General features: G+C 46.9%; 1 protein-coding gene across 1 annotated transcript in view; it reads left to right on the forward strand.

Moving 5' to 3' along the window:
• The window catches only part of col12a1b (collagen, type XII, alpha 1b), a 111180-nt gene that overhangs the window by 64630 nt on the left and 26149 nt on the right, over positions 1-20401 (forward strand). Inside the window, exons 32-48 of the mRNA XM_076083963.1 lie at positions 502-582; positions 961-1090; positions 4294-4436; positions 7648-7777; positions 8323-8465; positions 9508-9637; positions 10354-10473; positions 11390-11536; positions 12240-12360; positions 16307-16452; positions 16717-16791; positions 17564-17703; positions 17897-18020; positions 18113-18256; positions 18971-19135; positions 19239-19277; positions 19367-19505. Of these exons, the coding sequence (XP_075940078.1) occupies positions 502-582; positions 961-1090; positions 4294-4436; positions 7648-7777; positions 8323-8465; positions 9508-9637; positions 10354-10473; positions 11390-11536; positions 12240-12360; positions 16307-16452; positions 16717-16791; positions 17564-17703; positions 17897-18020; positions 18113-18256; positions 18971-19135; positions 19239-19277; positions 19367-19505 (2117 nt within the window). The remainder of the gene's footprint in view (positions 1-501; positions 583-960; positions 1091-4293; positions 4437-7647; positions 7778-8322; positions 8466-9507; positions 9638-10353; positions 10474-11389; positions 11537-12239; positions 12361-16306; positions 16453-16716; positions 16792-17563; positions 17704-17896; positions 18021-18112; positions 18257-18970; positions 19136-19238; positions 19278-19366; positions 19506-20401) is intronic.

Below are 20401 nucleotides of genomic sequence, written 5' to 3' on the forward strand. Positions count from 1 at the left end.
CTTCAGACTCAGGTGTCTGGAATGTCGACCAACACGGTGCTGAGAGACCTGCGGCCGGACACCGAGTACAAAGTGACGCTGGTGCCCGTTTACTCTGACGTGGAAGGGAAGCGCATGTCGGAGAACGGAAAGACAAGTGAGTAGAGCAGCTGAGGCCACATCGGGCTCTCAGAAAAGCTTCGGCAAAAACTCGTCTATTTGAACGTTGTTACTTTTCTCGACTTGTTTTGAAGATAATAATGTTGAAGAAGTTTAGATAATGAAAGTAAAGTGTTTTGAAAGTCAGCAGGTGTCACTTTCCTGTCATCTGACACCTGACAACAGACCTCTAACCTCCCACATCTGTTCGTCAAAGGGAGAGTCCTGTCTTTAGCTGCTGGCTGTAACTCAAACATATGACATTTTGTACATTGACGAGGCTCTCTGTGGGTTTTTTTGACAGGGGCTCTGGGCGGAGTGGAGAATCTGCAGGTCACTGATCCCACCACCAGCTCCCTCAAGGTGCGCTGGGAGCCGGCGGAGGGCAACGTCCGCCAGTATCGCCTCTTCTATGTTCCTTCAGCAGGAGGAGCCGAGGACATGGTGAGACACCAGACTTCCTCTGCTTCATCACAGGCTTGTTACCATAGGAGAAGATACGATACGATACAATTCAGATAAGATAAGATACAGATCCCCTGCTTTATGGTCTGTGTGACTCTAAATGGACCATAATGTACTAAATGAACATCATGCTGTATTGAAGAAGACTTGAAACTAGAGATTGAGACCATAAACTCATGTTTACAATGTTTACTGAGGTAATAAATCAAGGGAGAAGTAGAGTCATTTTCTCATGACTTCTATACAACCAGAGGAGTCGCCCCCTGGTGGACACTAGAGAGGATGCAGCTTCAAGACACTTTTCTGAACCGGAGGTTGCTGCCTGCTAATCATCTTGTTTTGTGTGTGTGTGAGCAGGAGCAGGTGTCAGGCGGCACCACCAACACCGTCCTGAGGAACCTGCTGTCGGACACGCCCTACACGGTGACCGTGGTGCCAGTCTACCCAGAGGGAGAAGGTCTGCGCCAGTCCGACGACGGAAAGACACGTAAGTAATGATCTGGAGCGTCTTTGTTAATGAAGAAAATATTAATTTCTGCAGTGAAGAGGTCATTAGGAATTCCTCTGCGCACAGAAATCATTGCACAAGCATCCTAAAAGTTAAACTGGACATGAAGAAACTTTAACGCCTTCTTAAAGTAACAGACTGTAACACACAGATGGACTGATATTAAATCAAACTCCCCTTTTCCAACATCTGCTTTTAGAAATACAACTTTTTAGAGATATAAAACATGTAGTCAGTCTGGTCCTGTGGGGGGAAAATGTTCTACTTTCTCATCTTTTCTCTTGTAAAAGTGAAATACTTCGGACATAAAACCACATTTGTTGTGCTTGTCCAAATATGTTTTGAAGTGCAGCTAACTGCTCATTCTGTCCATCATTCAGGCTTTTGAAATCATTTATCAAAACGCTGCTCTCTGGCTGTTGACAGTGAAGATGTTTTCACTCATCGGGGTTTCATTGTTTCTGTTGCAGTGAAACACAAGTTAGAAAAGTCTTGTGATTTAAATTGGACTTCTCAAACGCATCAGTTTACTCTGAAAGATTCACTATAAACAGGCTTAAAGAAACACGGAGGGAAAACATCTGCTGTTGTAAACGTGTGAATGTCCAGAACACGGCATCGTTTTTACAAATTTAATGTCCAGAAAAGTTGACGGACAAAAAACAGCTTCATCATGTTTAGCACCTTTATTGCTGACGTCATTGTTCGCTCGTGTTGTTTTTGAACCGCCGGCCATGAGAGCGGACTCCTGCTTCTCTTCTCTTACCTTTAACCAGCTCCTCCTGCGCTGAAGTGAAAGGTCAGAGGTCACAGTTTTACTGAGCAGCTGCCAGTGGAAACAAACAGTCATTCCTCTGCTGGGATAAATGTTTAAAGTTTACAAGTGTTTTCTCCTGCACTGCATCATCTTCAGATAGTTTAAGAAGAAAAATCTTTCTGCAAAGTTCGACGGCAGGAAGATCTTTATAGACAAACAGCATCTCCTTCAGTGGAAATCTGCAGAAAGAGCCAAAAAGTCCTAAATCACAAGCAGCCTCCAAAACTCCCAATGAGTCGATGGAACAACAGAGATTCAGAGTGATGGATGGCAGAACATAAAGCGGAGATAATGATGGAGAAACATTCTGGGTTTTAGAGAACCAGTGACTCGTCTGGGTGGTTTGACCTCCCGTTGTGTGTGTGTGTGTGTGTGTGTGTGTGTGTGTGTGTGTGTGTGTGTGTGTGTGTGTGTGTGTGTGTGTGTGTGTGTGTGTGTGTGTGTGTGTGTGTGTGTGTGTGTGTGTGTGTGTGTGTGTGTGTGTGTGTGTGTGTGTGTGTTGGTTTTGTTCCTGCCCAGACGGCGTGGCATGCAGAGTCAGCAGAAATGCATCCTGGGTTGTTTTTCTTTAATTGGGGAGTGATTCCACAGACTTCTTCCAGCGGGCAAACATGAGCCGGAATATTCCCTCTGGTCGGGATAATCCATCGAGCAGTCGTCCACGTGTAATGTGATGCTCTTTGTTTGGAAGTCGGTTTTTGAGGACAGTTTATGTCCAATTTGGGTTTCTGGGGTCGGTGGGGTTTTGATTACGACATGTTCAGTGCGGCCGCGTTGCTTCACTGAGACACTGAACGCAGCCCCTCACTGTGGTGACCGATGTCAGATAACATGGTTGTTGCTGTGATAACTTTAGAAACATGAATCTCTGCAGTGTTTCTGGATCTGGATTCATTACTCAGAACGATAGAACTGTACTGAGAGTAATTCAAAGCTTCTATTGAGGATTTATTACTCAGATGGGTTGACGTCTGTTTCCCCTTCAGAATATCTGTTTCCATCCGTGGTTGGGTTCAGAGCTTTGGTTCGGTATATATATTATATTATATATATTATATATATTATAGTTAGCCGCCGTAGAGACGGCTGGTTGGGGATAAGTTGAAGGACAGAGAAATACCAGTACGCCTCGGTGCATTAGGTTTCCTGCTCCTCGCCTTCATCAGGACGGCTGTTTCTGGCTTCTTCGTCTTTAAACGTGAAGCTTTGTGTTCACCGAGAAAATCATCGTTTATTTGTCCTAAAAGGTTGTTATTGCTTCAGTGAAACATTCATTTGTGCAGAATGACAAAGAAGTAGAACCAGTAACGTCCGTCTGTTGGCGATCTCTCCATCGCAGCCGAGTCCGTCCATCAGTGAATATGAGCCCGTGTGAGACGTTAATGATCTTTTATCTGCAGTAACTCCACTTCTACTGTTTCCCTCCCAGGAGGAATTAGTCAGTTTGTCTGGACAAAAACAGTGTTTCAGTCCAGAAATGTGGAGAAAACAAGAAACCGGTGCTGTAACTGCTGAAGAACGATTAATAACAGAACATCAGATCAGGATTACTTAATCCCTCCGAAGGATAGAAGGTCATTTGATGTGATGGAAGTGAAACATTGGGACAGACTGGCCTCTGTTTCTAGAGGTATTACATGTTGATTTCTCTTAATGTGGTTATAGAACATCAGGGGGACGGTTTAGTCTGGAGGTTTAGTCCTGATTGAGGAGGAGGCTCCGGTTAAATCTACCTACTGCATCCACTTCTCTTTTATTGGGTAAAGCTCCAAATACCAGGGGATGTGCACATCTGGCTCCGTTTAAAAGGGAAGTTAAGGGCTTTTGCATGAAACCCCAAAACGGAGCTACTTCTCTCTCCACATTCTCCACGCTATAAAACGCAGCAGACTTGTGCTGCACTCAGCGTTTGAGTTCAACCTCAAGTCTGCCTGTACTGCCGGGCGTCCCACTGCTCAGACCATTTATTCTCCCATTAAATGCTCTGTTGTCTTGATGGAAGCCAGAGGTTCTGGAAGTGTTTCCAAGTGAAATCTGTTTCTTTTAATTGTAATATTTAACAGACAACACCAGATTGTCACAGGAGGTCATACTTTCTGTAAACTGTTCTGTAAAAAAATGCAAAATCTGAACAGAGAATCTGATCCTTGGCTTGATATTCGCTCCGTTTCTGTTCAGCACTTCACTGACCGACATCTGCAGGAATGTAATCACGTGTTTGTGAATCCATCAGCGTTAGTCGGCACTTTCTGGGTCCTGAAACGGGAACAAATCCTTTGTTTTGATGTTTGGTTGCTAAGTAAAATAAAATCACCCCCCCACCATTCCTCACCTCACTTTCTCTTCACCTCTGTGACCCCTGCAGTCCCACGCACGCCACCCAGGAACGTCCAGGTGTACAACCCCAGCGCCAACAGCCTGAACGTGCGCTGGGAGCCCGCCTCGGGCCAGGTTCAGCAGTACCGGGTGGCGTACTCCTCCCTGAGCGGAGTTAAACCCGCTGAGTCGGTGAGTAACTCTCTCTGCAGGCTGTTAAAACACACACAACCGCCATTAGCCGCACGATGTGCCTCGAGGGTTCGGAGATCAGTGTCCCTGCTCTCAAAGGATTACAGATACAAATGTTGGGATCAAGAACTTCTAGCAAAGAGCCGCAGGCCAACTGTTGTTGCATGTGAAGTGTCTCCAGGATAGATCTTAAGATTAGCGGTATTATATTTGAATAAAGGGGATTATCTCATCCCACTAGCAGCTCTTGTCTTGCTTGTTTTAAGATAAAAGAGGTATCATGACAGAGAGTGCTGCGATTAATGATTATTTTCATCTTTTGATATAAAATCTATAATAAAATGTTGTTTATTTAGTCTTGAAAATACCCAAAAGAATAATAAACTGTCCCAGAGCCCAGGGGGACGTCTTCACGGTTATTATGTTCGACTAATAGTCCAAAACCCAAAGAATGATTTTAGAGGTTTAGTCTCATGTAACATGACTCTGACTTCAGTCAGACTCAGGTTATGAATCTGGGGACTTTAGATTTGATTAAATCAAACAAGAATTGATTGACTGGTGACTTCAGCTGGACTTTAGCTTTTTGACATGATGTCGTCCTGAAGTTACAAAGTGTGGGACTTTACACGAGACTCACAGGTCTTCACTTAGTTCTTGACTTGAGACTTTTAGGTCAAAACCAGGGACTTGTAGGTCTTGACTTGGGTCTTTTTCAGGACTTAACTTTGCTCTTAATGTGGGACTTGTTGCTTTTGACTTGGCTCTTGTTGGACCAGACTCAGGACTTGAGACTTACAGGTCTTGACTCAGGACTTGTTGCTCTTCACTTTGGTTGTTCTTTTCACAGCGCTGTATTTTGAGTTTGGACTGTTCCGTGCCACTGAACTCAGACCTCCAGGTTGCATCTCTCTTGGTTGTCTGAAGGTTTAAATACAGTTTTATCCGTCTCATCTCCACATCTGATTAAACCGATGACATCGATGCGTTCACTAGCTTTCGGTCAAAGCTATCACCGGGTCGGTCTATGTCATGGAACAGCAGGTTGTCCGTGTTGGCCGTTCCTGTTGTTCTTGCTCACTGAGTGTTTGCGTCGATGTTGCACAGATGTTTGAGCAGCAGTCATGATGACGATGCTCTTAAACAGATGACTTGTCAGTTTTTAGTTTCTCTGCATCCGTACTGAGACAAAAGAAGGTTTTGTTTCCCCAGAAAGAGTCTGAGCTCTGAAGTTTGGAAGTGTGACAGAGCGGACACATCTGTGACTGACATCATTGAACGCTCTGATGGTTTCATGTTGTTGGGGCCACGAGGCTGTGATCTAGTTTGGCTGTTTTGGTGATTAGGTTGTGCTTTGATGATGCTGTAAAGCTAATATCACCGTGTAGTTTATCATCCCCCATCGTCAACACTCTGAGCACTTTATTATCACTTGTCGTCACCACTTCCTCTCTAGCTTCACTTCTGTTGTGGGTTTTTTAATTAACTTTGTTTCTGTCTGAGAGGAAGTTGGTTTGGTAAAGACACAAAGATGAGCTCAGAAGGATTGAACTCTTGATGACTGATCCAATGTAGTTGAGATTAAACGGGCCTGTGTTACACCACAGATGTAAGAGAGACAATCCTGCTTTAAAGAGACAATTCATTTGAGTTTAACGTCAGCGGGCCGAGCCAGGAAATAGATTTCAGAACGTTCTGTAGAAAGATTACACCCACGTGTGACAGTTGATCATGTGATCCCAAAACCATATGGACATGAATGTGACGCTCTGACAGCCTCCACTATTCAGTCTCTTCACCACATCTTGGAACCTGATGCAGGAATTTCCTCAAAAAGGGTCCAACGCTGGTGTTGGGTGACCAGGTCTGGCTTAGAGTCGGCATTCCACTTCATCCCAACGGTGATGGATGGGCTTAAGGTCTAGCTCTTCTACGCCAGACTGGGGAACCCATCCCTTTATGGAGCTGGCTCTGTAGTTCTAGTCCTGTTGAAACAGGAAAGAAAGAAACTGACGACATGGGGTTGGGAGAACACTGTTGTCTAAAATATGAAAGTGTACTTTAGCATTACGATGTCCTTCAATAGGAGAGACGAGGTGTCCGCTCACTTCTGAACTGGTGCGTATCTGTCTGTCCAGGGTGAGAAGGGAAGCCGTCTGTGGAACGGATGTACGATGCAGTTAATCATAATTAATCATAATTAATCATAATTAATCATGGAGCCACATGACCACTACTACAGACCACCATTGAGAGCGAAGCTAATTAACGGAACTTCCCTATTTTCTTTATTAGCAAACATCACAGCTGAATTTGTACTTAAAAATGAGATGAATACCGTCTGAATGTATCATTCAAGTCGACTATTAAACGCAGTAAACACAACGCCTCTTAAAAGCTCATTAATTAGCCAGAAGAAGTGGGATTATTTGGCTCCACTCACTGAGATTTACCTCGACCAGTGAGCTCCGTGTGAACCCTGGAGAGCAGCTCCGCCGTCAGGAAGTGACTGAATGACTCCACCTCCAGTCCAGCGTAATCCATCATGTTTTAAAAGGACAACGGCCAATGCGTTGGCCTCACTGTTGACCGGCCAGCAGGCGTACGTTCGCTTCCAGTTGTGGGATCTCAACCACATCATCGCAGAGGAACCCGTTCTCATGGTCCCCCGTGTGCCAGAAGCTTTGGACCCAAAACCCCTCTGAGATATTTGCTTTAAGCAAAACAAAAGCGTCTCTGGATGAGGGTGGACTGGAGTTCAAACCCAGCAGATGCATTTCCCATGATCTAACGCCTCTGGGTTTTTTCACAGATGGGTAAACGCCGTGATAATCCCGGCGACAACAGACGGCCTCGTGCCGTCGTCCTCGCTGTCTAGCGAGCTGCGTGCCTGAACTCCTGCCGGCAGCCGCCGCTCTCTCCGGCCGCTTCCTCTTAGAAACTGTTTACCCGTCGGTCCACTTACCGAACCAATGATGTGTTTAGCCGTCTGACCTCCCAGGCCTTCTGTTAGTGTTCCAGGGAAAGAACCTCTGGCAGCAGAATGCTTCTATGATCTCTGGATGAGCAGTGAGGTCATTATGTACATTATCACTGCCAGCTCTCTGTGTAATGCATGAAGAGGCTCATTTGAATAGGCAGAGCCGTCATCGTGATGATGTCTGTTGTGTATATATATAATGTTTGATCCTCTGGTGTCTACTCCACAAAGGTCCTGGTTCCAGGGAACGTTAACAACGCCTTCCTGGACAACCTGATCCCAGACACTCCCTATTCAGTGAGCGTCACGGCTCTGTATGCCGACGGAAAGGGATCGCCGGTCAAAGACAACGGCAGAACACGTAAGAGCGACGGCAGCAAACCCACAATGTGACACCGTGTGCATTCATGTTCACTGCCTCATGCTGAGCTTCACATATGCATCACACACTTCAAGAGGTGTTCATCTCAACAAGCAGGCTCATCACAGCTCCTCTAAACACATGACCTCATGATACAGACTCTTCAGAACGGGTCACATGACTTACATTTGGTGGTTGTCGTAAAACAAACAAACTACCACGAAGAACAGTTTCCAAAACTGTGAGTATTTAAAAATCGAGCTTTTCATGTCGTCGTCAAGCTTCACCAGGATAAATTAATTTCTATCTGATGATGTTATAACAAAAATGAGAGCGATTTGGTGACAGTTTCAAGAATGAGGCCTCTGTGGTCCATAAAATATGGTTATATTTCAAAGACAGGTCCATTTATAGTTTTATTTTTACATAAAGAGACTTTTTCTTGATCCTTTCTGCACCTGTAGTCTGTCAGTGTGAGCAGAAACTCCCAGTGTGTCATCATACAGCACGTTGTATAAGTGTGCGTTGTTGTGTTTGTGCTGCAGTGCCGCGTGCCGGTCCCAGGAACATGCGTGTGTTTGACGCCACCACCAGCACCCTCACCATCGGCTGGGACCACGCAGAGGGACCCGTGAGGCAGTACAGGATCGCCTACGCCCCCATGACCGGAGACCCCATCACCGAGTTTGTAAGTACGCCGTGTAGCCGGAATATCGTCCCCCGTGTAGCATCAACCCTCTGGGAACTGTAGAGATGGAGGAACTTCCTGCAAATGGAGACAAAACTGTAACAAAGTCTACGACGAGTCTAAGGAGCTCGGAGAGGTTCGGCTGAATACTTTAGAAGTAGACGGATATTTGTTCAGACAATGAAACATCTCAAGCTTGTTTAATCCGCTCGAGCCTCCTCGTTTCAGCCGTAAAGAGAGATTCATCTCAGTTTGTTACTCTGGATAAACTCTCCGTACACCCGTCGCCGTGATGTTCCATCCAAACTATGCAGTGAAGTCACATCTCAGGACTCCCTCGACCCGTCCAGGTAATAAATCACCGATTAGTGAGACTAATTACAGGCTCTGTTAAACAAACACCTCAATTGGGGCCTTAATAACCTTATTAATAGTCCTGAATGAGGAGCTGGAGCGGCGGAGGTGGCCCAGCTGTGCTCCCCCTCCGCTTGGTAGCGAGGCACCTGTTCTGCATGAGTCAGCTAACCGCAGCGGAGGGACGGCGATGAAAGGATTTCTCCAGACCGGGACTGACCGAGGAACTTATTACCGTTTATTAATGCATGCGGTTATTACAGTTTAGCATCTGTGGCTAATGGACGAGGTTTGTGTTTGTGCACAGCTTCCAAAAACCAACTGAACCACATTTATCTGCTTCAGGACACAAAATGATTCCGGCCCGGTTATTAAAAATCCCTCTGCTGAAGGAATGGAACCAGTCTAGAGCGGAAAAACACAGATTTAACATTTTATAACAAACTTTTGACTAACATCACAAACAAATGTGCAAATTTATTCAACTGACAAAGAACTACAGGAAGTCTTGTGAGGCAAAGTGTTCTTCTTTTGAGCTGGACGGAAGAATCTTAATTACTCAAAATATAAAAATGGCCGCCAAGAGCTGAGTGTGGAGCGCTGAGATGTCGGAGGAGAAACCAAACGCAACGCGTGCGTTGTTCTGCGTGTGGAACCCTCTGACTCTGTGCCGTGTTCTCGTCCTCAGACTGTGGTTCTAGGGAACAGAAACAACGCCATGCTGCAGAATCTGCTCCCCGACACCCCGTACAACATCACCGTGGAGGCCATCTACACCGAGGGTCCCGGAGGGTCCCTCAATGGAAACGGACGCACAGGTGAGGCAGCCGCACTTTAATAACACGGTCAGTGGGTTTTAGGAACGACTAGAGAAGCTCAAGTTTCAATCTAAAAAGAAAAAAGCAGCCTCCAGCCTGCTTTAGAACATCTTCTACAAGAAGATGGAGTGAGACCTCTCCACCAGAATGCTGCTGCGCTCTCAGTGTTGCCGGGTTTGAACCTGTGAACTCTGCGTCACGGTGAGCTCTCACTCAGCTAAACACCTGACAGCTCGCAGCTCTACGGGCCGGCGGGCTGCAGGAGTCTGTGCAGAGAAAATAAACACAGTCCATGTGCATTAGTCAACAGTGCTAACAGGGTTTAGTGTGACGGGTTCGGACCACTGGGATCTCACAGGAGCCAAACTGGGAGAGCACTTTACCGGTGAGCAGGAGCGCTAGTTACACAAACAATAGGAGCGCTCAGGCGTCGGTCCAACTCACAACTTCAGCAGCCGACCGGCCCGAGTAAAGAGCCAGAACCTAAACACGGCTCACATGTAATGAGCTTCATTAACAGAAGGACAGGAACCAGCAGGGACTCGCTACTGAGGAGGAAGGGATGTGTTTTTATGTCTGACTTAAACGCTGTTTTATTTGTGAGAGTTAGAACTCCTCAGACAGATCCAAACATGTGGAGTTCACTTTGCCTCCCGTCACGTAATGTTCTAAATATCATGTGTTGTTGTTGACGCGTTGCCTCCTCTGTGTCTCAGTGGGGATGCTGAGTCCCAGGAACCTCCGAGTCTCCGATGAGTGGTACACCAGGTTCAGGGTGGCCTGGGACCCGGTGGGAGCTCCGGTCCAGGGATACAGACTCATCTACGCTCCAGCAGGTGAGACCAACACAACACAGTGTATCAGCTCGTCTCCCTGCTCTCGTCTTTAGGATCCCATGAATTGATGATTTGGCTGTTTAACCCTTTCATATGAAGCACATGTTGGTTGCAGATTAATTCATTTCAACATGTTTTGGAAGCCCAGAGTCAGCTCCACAGACAGAAACAGTAGTGTCACCTCGCTGATCCTCGTGAAACACACTTCATTCAAACTGGACAGAAACAAAGTTTCCATTGTTCCAACAATCAACAGCTCTGGGTTGAGAGTTTGAAGTAAGAACAAAACCCAGAAAGGCCAGTGCAACTACGCAGCATCGCTTGTTTTTAGTGGGTTTTCCAAGTTTAAAAACCTGCATATACGCGCTGGTTCTGGTGGGGAAAGAGTATAAAAATGGAAAGATTAGAGAAAAGAGAAAATGGAGCTTAAAAATGATACTTTTTAAGCGCTGTCGTCGATGCATGACCATCAGAATATAGAATATCCTACACAGGACACATCATTGTTAGTTAAATGTGTCCAATGTTCAAAACTGCTTCTTTCTCAAGGTCCACTGTCTTTCTTCTTCTGGAGCTTTCAGCTGAATGAGTCTTCATCAGTAGATGGATGTTGGATGAATCCGTTCACATGCGAGCTCAGAAGCTGTTTTGATTCTATCCATCACACTTGTATGACTTCTCTCCTCCGTGTTGGCTTCAAGCCTGAAATTAAAGACAGTTTGTTTCTCTGGGGAAAAAGCGAGTAAGTGGCCCTTGAGTTGGGATTGTTTCCCTCAGACTGTGAGTGAACTCGGCCTCGGCTACGAGTCACCAGCTGCAAAAAGCTTCCCAGTTAGTTGTGATTGCTCTCTCTGATGTTCTGACTTAAAGATGGACACTGTGATGTCTTTTATTTTCGTCTTTGTTATCTTTCCAGGCACTAACCAGCCCATGGACTTCTTCGTGGGCGACGTGACCTCGTACACGCTGCACAACCTGCTGCCTGGAACCACCTACGATCTGAAAGTGGTGGCTCAGTACGTCGGCGGCATGAGTGGACCGCTGCCCGGGCAGGGAACGACACGTACGTACGGGAAGTGTGTGGGAAAGAGTCCCGCTGTCATGAGACGGGCAGCAAAAGAGTCCAACACGTTCTCTCCACCGTCGGTTGTTAAAGGGACTTGATTTGTGGCAGAGCTGACTTGAAACGTGACACTTGACTTCGGACGTGACTTACTGTAGATTGTAAAAACACTTAGATGCATGACATGTCGTTTTCTGCCACTGTCAATCAAAAGTATAACAGGTGACGCGGTGAAGCAGCTTGGGATCATGGGAGTTGTGGTCCACAGAGGTCTCCTCCTCTGACTAAAACACTGCATAAAGCAGCTTCACGTTAAACAACTGAGTTTCTCCGACTCTGACGTCCTGGAGGAGCTGAGGACGTTTGTTTCGATCATAACTTAACGTCCACGATGACTAAAAGTCTTCATCTGCTTAAAATATAGAGTTAAAAAAATCTAAAGAGTCTTTTGTAAAACTGTGTGACTTAAAGTCTATAAAAAGTAAATTCATGACTTTGGCAGAAAACCACAAAGCTGTCGCATGAAGAAGAGGATGTGAAACAGACAAACGTTAAACGTTTAACTTGACTCGAGGCGATGAAAGTGAAAAACCTTCAAGTGTCCGTTTTAACCTGCTGACCTTCTCCTGAAAGCTCTTTTAGTGCTTAGTCAGCGGTCTGCAGTCAGAGACACGATGTAAATGTGACTTTACGTCCTCTGCAGTGTACCTGAACGTGACCAACATTGAGACCTACGACGCCGACCACGACAAGTTCTGCATCAAGTGGACTTCTCACCGGGCGGCCACGTCGTACCGGATCAAGCTCCGCCCCGTGGACCGTAAGTCTCCTCCACACCGTCAGCTGCTTGAGTGGTTTGAAGTTCATCCTTCAGCATGTGATATCTTAGGAACGCTTGGAGAGAATCTCTTCCAACTTTGGCACAAAAGTCCACTTGGACTCAGTGAACTGATTTCAGATCTTGGTGGTCAAAGGTCACAAAACACGTATTTGGCCTCAACTCAAGAATTCATTTGCTAATTATGAATATTTTCCCACGAATGTGTAAAAGTATAAAATGATGAAGTGGCAGGATGTGGATATAAACTCCACCGGTTGGTCACAGCTATTTGTTCTTCTCGAAGTCACTGGGTTCAGTTTATTACCATAAAACATGAATATCAATGAACAGACATTTCACAGCTGTAGATGCTGACTTTGAGAAGCTGCAACCAGGAAATGCTTCTGACATTTTCACTTGATGAAGACCAGAACAACAAATGTTTTATGTTTTGTGATTAAATTCTGGTTTGATGGCCAAAGAACAACAGATGAAAATGATCCTTTAGACAAACGTCGTCTTCATTTATGTCGTCACTGGTCCTTTAGTTTAACTTTGAATAGATCACAGGAGAGGAACGCCAAACAGCCACAAGATAAATGTAAACTTCTCATAAATAAGTCCTTAATAAACTGACACCTCCACCTGATCCACTTTAACACTCCTGATCCTGATCCTGATCCTGATCCTGATCCGATGTGACTCGTCTGAGCTGATGCATGCGGTAACATGAACTCCCAGCAGATGTTCGATCTCCAGATGAGGTCACCTCTGTAGACGGACGCTTCACAACGTTTAGCTGTCAGCTCGACTGTTTACCTCCAGGCCTCCTCCTCCTCCTGCTCCTCCTGCTCCTCCTCCTGCTCCTCCTCCTCCTGCTCCTCCTCCTCCTGCTCCTCTTCCTCCTGCTCCTCCTCCTCTTCCTCCTGCTCCTGCTCCTCCTCCTCTTCCTCCTGCTCCTCCTCCTGTTCCTCCTCCTCCTGCTCCTCCTCCTCTTCCTCCTGCTCCTCCTCCTGTTCCTCCTCCTCCTGCTCCTCCTCCTCCTCCTCTTCTTCCTGCTCCTCCTCCTCCTGCTCCTCCTCCTCTTCCTCCTCCTGCTCCTCTTCCTGCTCCTCCTCCTCTTCCTCCTGCTCCTCCTCCTGCTCCTCTTCCTCCTGCTCCTCCTCCTCTTCCTCCTGCTCCTCCTCCTGCTCCTCCTCCTGCTCCTCTTCTTCCTGCTCTTCCTCCTCCTGCTCCTCCTGCTCCTCCTCCTCCTGCTCCTCCTCTTCCTCCTGCTCCTCCTCCTCTTCCTCCTGCTCCTGCTCCTCCTCCTCTTCCTCCTGCTCCTCCTCTTCCTCCTGCTCCTCCTCCTGTTCCTCCTCCTCCTGCTCCTCCTCCTCTTCCTCCTGCTCCTCCTCCTCTTCCTCCTGTTCCTCCTCCTCCTGCTCCTCCTCCTCTTCTTCCTGCTCCTCCTCCTGCTCCTCCTCCTCCCGCTCCTCTTCCTCCTCCTGCTCCTCTTCCTGCTCCTCCTCTTCCTCCTCCTCCTGCTCCTCTTCCTCCTCCTCCTGCTCCTCTTCCTCCTGCTCCTCCTCCTCTTCCTCCTGCTCCTCCTCCTGCTCCTCCTCCTCCTCCTCTTCTTCCTGCTCTTCCTCTTCCTCCTCCTCCTGCTCCTCCTCCTCCTCTTCTTCCTCCTGCTCCTCCTCCTCCTCTTCTTCCTCCTGCTCCTCCTCCTCCTCTTCTTCCTGCTCCTGCTCCTCCTGCTCCTGCTCCTCCTGCTCGTCCTCCTCCTCCTCCTGCTCCTCCTCCTCCTCTTCCTGCTCCTCCTCTTCCTGCTCCTCCTCCTCCTGCTCCTCCTCCTCCTGCTCTTCCTGCTCCTCCTCCTGCTCCTCCTCCTGCTCCTCTTCCTGCTCCTCCTCCTGCTCCTCTTCCTGCTCCTCCTCCTCCTCCTCCTCCGTGATTATTATCCCGAGCAGGACAGAAGTGTTGGCGTGGACTGGACGCGTCCCGACCACCGAGCTTTTTAATTGCGTCTGAAGATTTCATCCTTTTCAATTACCGCCGGGTGTTTGAGTCCCATCTGGTTCTGTGTTTGCGCGCCGAGAGAGACGTGTTAGCGGTTAAAAGAAACAGGAAAAGGGAGCATCGGTGTTTAAATATCTATATGGTAGTCATTAGCCGGCGGGGACGCTGTGACGGGCTGCCAGAACAAATAAAGGCTCTGCTAGCGTGGGACAGATGATAGCTGGAATCAGAAACACATCCGGCGAGGCTCCGGCTCTCCGCCGATGTTTCCTCCGTAGTTGAAAGCCGTTTGAAAGGAGAACCGGCTGCTGCCAGTTTTTAAGAAGCATCCGAAATATTTCAGGCTTCATATTTAGTCCACATCACTCCCGATGAACCGGGGCCACTGTTCTGGAGCAGACCTCGGCCCTGTGTGTGTGTGTGTGTGTGTGTGTGTGTGTGTGTGTGTGTGTGTGTGTGTGTGTGTGTGTGTGTGTGTGTGTGTGTGTGTGTGTGTGTGTGTGTGTGTGTGTGTGTGTGTGTGTGTGTGTGTGTGTGTGTGTGTGTGTGTGTGTGTGTGTGTTTCCCAGAACAATTGACAGTCGACTTCCATCATAACTTGTTGATGTTACAGAGCTCGTTCTGAAGGCATTGCGTCACCGGACTAAAGGTCTCAGAGCACCGAAGAGCAGCTTCCTCGCTGTAAACACACTTTCTTTGTTTGTGCTCGCTAGAAAACACCGAGTAAAGAGGAAAGCTCACCGTCGGTACTTCACCGCTCAGACGTGCACACATGTCAACGTTCTCAAGACGAGTGCCTTCGAGGAGTTTAAGCAGCTTTAAGTGATCTTTTTATGTTTTCCTCCGTTAGCAACAAAACAGAAAGTACAGCTCTACAAACATACTGTTTCTCTGCGTGATGGACACACGTGATGTCATCTTCACTTGATTCATCCTGCTTTCTTCAAAATAAAAGTCAGAAAAGTGTTTCACAGCAAATCAGACGAGAGAAGCAGTTAAGAAACAACTTAAAGGCCCCGAGAACTTTATTAATCAGTTTCATAAGATGAGAAACGTTGCCTACAGGAACACACGATTATATGTCTGAGCTCTTTTTCCTGATGAAGTACAGTAGTTGAGTTTATACGTGTTTATTTTATATTGATTGTTACTTATGAATCTTTCTGAATCTTTAAACATCCGCTCCAGACACATCATTTGTGTCCGATATGGTTTTTCCATTTTTAAATATAAGTTCTTCTACGTCATTTGGAAAAGTTTGGCAACATTTTGAGTTCCTTCTAAAAGCCGGACATGTGAGCACCAGGGGAAGTAATCTTTGAGTCATTGGTGATCATCGTTGATGCTATCATACCCCTGGAGATGCATGTAATGAAGGAATATCTGGGTTTTCACCACTTGTATTAATCTCTGGTGATGATTCAGAGCTGATCGACGGTATGAAACCCGCTGGGTGTGGTTAACGAGGCTGGAGCTGTCACTCTTCATCCGTCCAGTGGGAAGGCTGGAGCTCGTCTGCCTCACGTGTTCCCTTTGAGGGGTAATCAGTCTGACTGATGAGTCCCAGAGAGGTTCAAATGAACAATAAATGATCCACTAATATGTCCTGTTTACGTCTTTAATACACACACACACACACACTGTGTCAGTAGCAAGCTAGCTAATCAACGTGTTTATCAGAATATGAAGTTTCTGCCGTCATTAAACCCCCGAAAATAAATCAAACCTGGTTCTCCCAAAGATGAACAGCCTGGAAGAGGGAGTGGAGCGTCTTCCCAATGGAGCAGCTTTGAGAGTGGTTTCAATATTCTGAAAATGAGTGTTCAACACGACAGATGTGCTGGACGTAATGCTAAATATGTCTTTAAGATAGAGTGCACTAAAGGAATAACCCAGTTTTTCCTCTGATTGGTGGAATAACGATGTCCTCTTCCTCCTGCAGCCTCCAGTAAAGGACAGCATGAGATCACCATCCCCGCCGGTCTTCCTCAGTACTGCTTCGACGGACTTTCTCCAGACGCCCTGTACACCGCCACCGTGTTCGTTCAGACCCCCAACCTGGAGGGTCCGGGAGTCAGCGCCAAGGAGAGGACCCGTGAGTTCTTCTGTCACATCACGTCACTCTGAAGACGTTTCTCAAAGAAGCTGAAAGGAAATGTTTGTAGCTGAACACAGAGTCGTGTTTGCAAATCATTCTCTCCACCGTGAACCGTGGTGTCTGAGGTCCGAAGCGTTACGCAACCAGAGAGTGACATCACCTCACAGCAGCGGTCCAAAAAACAATGACCTCATCACACAACATGTTTATTACTGTTGTCCTGTATTTATTACAAACATGCTGATTTTCTGTTTCTCGTAGTGGTGAAGCCAACTCCGGTTCCAACGCTCCCGCCGACCCCGACCCCCCCACCCACCGTCCCCCCAGCGTGGGCAAGTAAGTGTCTCCAGGCACCCAGAAACCTTTGCTGTCAAGTCCAACTGAAGTTAAAGTTCACGTTAGTCCAGCTGTCTTTCAACACTATTGTTTTTCCTGCCTTCGTAGAAGGAGAGGTTCTTCATAAACGTATCATATCATAGTCTGAAACAAACAACGTTAACGTCACTTTGCTGCTCAGCTGCAGCACATCCAACAGTTTAAGAAGCAACCTGCAGTTGTTGAGTGAGTTTCCTCCTTAAACAACGTGATAATAATTCACCACATGCAGAAGCTGCAGGTCCAACATGGATCCTGCGAGTTCTGACTGGATCCGGTCTTTTCCTTCAAGCTCGGCTCTGATTGGAAACTCCTCCATGAGGCCTTTTGGCCTCCTTGTTTTTTTCACCGCCGACTCCTTCTGGATCCGAGGCGTGCCAGCGGTGAATTATTAGCCGCCACACGTGCTCCTCGTCAGCCGCCCGTTGAAAGGAAGAGAACCTCTTTGTGTCTTTGTCTTTGTCAATCTCTCGCTGCGTCACACGAGGCGGAGATGATTTGAGGAGCTCACTGATGAGAGCTCACTTCTCAAGCCTGCTGCTCACCAAATGTTGCTTGTTTTGTGTTATTTTAAATGTTTTTATTGGCCATCACCATCCTCGGCCTCGATCATGACTTTATCATGCCGGCTCACTCTGATGTCGTGTGATGATGTCATCTGGTCTGCTGGTTTTCGTGGTGCTGGACTCTCTAACGCTCCGTAACCGACTGCTTTTTTCTTTCCTCGCCTCAGTTTGCAAAGGAGCCAAAGCCGACGTGGTGTTCCTCATCGACGGCTCCTGGAGCATCGGGGAGGAGAGCTTCACCAAAGTCAGGAGCTTCGTCTCCGGCATGATCGCCGCCTTCGATGTGATCGGCCCCTCTGGGATGCAGGTTTGTGTCCATCCAGTGGCTGCAGATCAACACATACACATGGTTTTTACTTTAGTTCATTCATACATCCCCGTGACCTTCTTCATGCCTCCTGTAAGGTCTTAAGTTCATCCACGCTAACAGGATTATATTTGACCTGCGTTGTATAAAAACCTTCTTGAGATGCATCTGAGGGTCTTTTGTGTGTCTTCAGGTGTCGTTCGTGCAGTACAGCGACGAAGCAAAGACCGAGTTCCGGCTGAACGCTTACCAAGACAAAGGCGTCGCCATGTCTGCTTCTCATCTCATCCGCTACCGAGGAGGAAACACCAAGACAGGTTCGATACCGCGCGCCGCACAGAGACGGTCCGTCGGTGAGCCGGAGGTTGTTTGTTTTCTGACTCTCTCTCTCTCTCTGTCTGTCGAACAGGAGTGGCGCTGAAACACACCTATGAGAAGGCCTTTTCTGTGGAGAACGGAATGAGGAGGAACGTCCCCAAAGTGGTGGTCGTCATCACCGACGGACGCTCTCAGGACGAGGTGAAGACGAAGGCGACCAAGCTGCAGCACGCAGGTAACGGCAGGATCCACGATGCACCGACGTGATGCATCGGCTCCTTCGTGACTTCATCTGAGTCTCTCTCGTGACCTGTAAGAACAAAAACAGAGCAGGCTGCAGACCGGTTATCAGCTTGTTGTTGTACGGTACATTTCTGTTAAAGAGAAACAGCTTGCACCGGTCTGAATCATGGATATTGCTGAAACTGCTCTGGTTCAGATCTGTGTGCTTGGTTTCCCTCAACCCGGGATCATTTGGCAGAATTAGGGGCAACTGGAGGCTGAAGTCAGAGCAGTAAACTACTCTGTTGCCTCTCAACGTGCCACAAAATCTCTCAACCCCAAAACTGTGTGTTGAATTTATTTTTTTTAATCAGAGCCTGAAGCTTTAAAAACATTAAAGACATCATTGTCAGATCTTCATCTTTCCAGCGGTACTTGAACACATCATGCGTGACTTCCACCAATAAAAGAAAACAAATCAAAGCTTAAAATCGGGACATTTCATCAAAATCACTGTTTTTCTTCACGTCTCATTTACAATTTCGTCACAAACAAACCGTTGCTCTGATCGTCAACCAAAAACACTCGTGTCTGAGTTCCCTCTCCTTCTCCCCGTGACGGTTCTGTTTCTATAGAGATGCAGGACTTATGTGACGTAGGAGTAAAATGTGACGCTGGTTCAGCGGGTTTACGGCGTTCTGAGCGTATTTCTACGTCCTGTCTTCAGGTTACAGCGTCTTCGCCATCGGTGTTGCCGACGTGGACTTCGTGGAGCTGCAGGAGATCGGCAGCAAACCCAGCGACAGACACGTCTTCGTCGTGGACGACTTCGACGCTTTCGACACCATCAAAGAAAACCTGATCAACTTCATCTGTGAGACCGCTACGTCCTGTAAGTTTGCACCAAATCTACGGAAACAAAAACAGAGTTTTTTTATTTTTACGGTTCTGTTTTCAGGAGCTGAATTTTGTGGTTCTCTTGTCTTGTTCCACAGCGTGTCCCCTGATTTACCTGAATGGATTCACTTCACCTGGTGAGTGCAAACCTGAAATCCACCACTTACCAATGACCGAGACTTAGATGTATCTCTAGAGACAAAGGTTCTGATCGGTTGTGTTTCAGGCTTCCGGATGCTCGAGGCCTTCAACCTGACGGAGAAGACCTACGGTTACGTTAAAGGCGTCTCGATGGAGGCGGGGTCCTTCAACAGCTTCACGGCCTACAGGCTCCACAAGGACGCCTTCCTCACTCAGCCAACAACGTGAGTCCTGACGGTTGTGTGACGGTTTGAATAGTAGAAATCTGTTCAGCCGCTGTGGAAATATGAACGTCTAAAGAAGGACACGTATCTCTGGTCTAACATCAGCAGTCTTTAATGCTAAGCTAACCAGCTAACAAAGATAATAATAATAACTTTATTCAAATAGCACCTTTAAAAACAGAGTTTACAAAGTGCTTTAACAGAGCTTAACAAAGCAAGACAACCTAAGACAGGAAGTACACCCTGATGAACTTCCCTGTTAGCTCAACCGCTGAGGTTTTATTCTCTTCAGAGCAACACTAATAACACTCGGTGCTCATAAAAAGACACCATTTGAACCATGCTTCTATTCCGCACCGCTGTTGTTAGTAGGAGGAATCTCGCTCTGCCCAGCTGTGACTGTTTGAGCTCCTTCTCTTTACAAACCGGGTCAGTGGATTTACGAGGCTCCGTGAGGTCACAACCTCCAGCCTCAAGCCTCCGTCAGGCCGCCGAGTGCAAACTAGACTGTTGATACCGGGCAGAAAAACAGCTCCAGGTCTGACTCTTCACCAAAGTCTGACCTTCCAATATGTGTAGTGACATCATGAGAAACATCCTGATATATAAATATATGAAGAACCAATGGTGGAAACATTGATTAGAATCCTTTTACTCTTGTAGAAGTAGACACACGTCATTCTAAGTGAGTTTATATGTTCAGTTTAGAGGTGAAGGAAGTATTCTGACCCTTTACCGCAGTAAAAGTACTAATACAATACCGTGAAAATACTCCACAACAAGTAAAAGTCCTGCGTTCAAACCCTTACTGAAGTAAAGGTATGTGATCGGCTGAATCTACTAAAGTACTGATTGATGAGTGAGTAATGTTTCTGGATTACTGCTGCGTTAATGGA

This window comes from Anarhichas minor, unplaced genomic scaffold, assembly GCF_050575085.1.
Source record: "Anarhichas minor isolate MPS153535 unplaced genomic scaffold, ASM5057508v1 ptg000136l, whole genome shotgun sequence".
Lineage (NCBI taxonomy): Eukaryota > Metazoa > Chordata > Actinopteri > Perciformes > Anarhichadidae > Anarhichas > Anarhichas minor.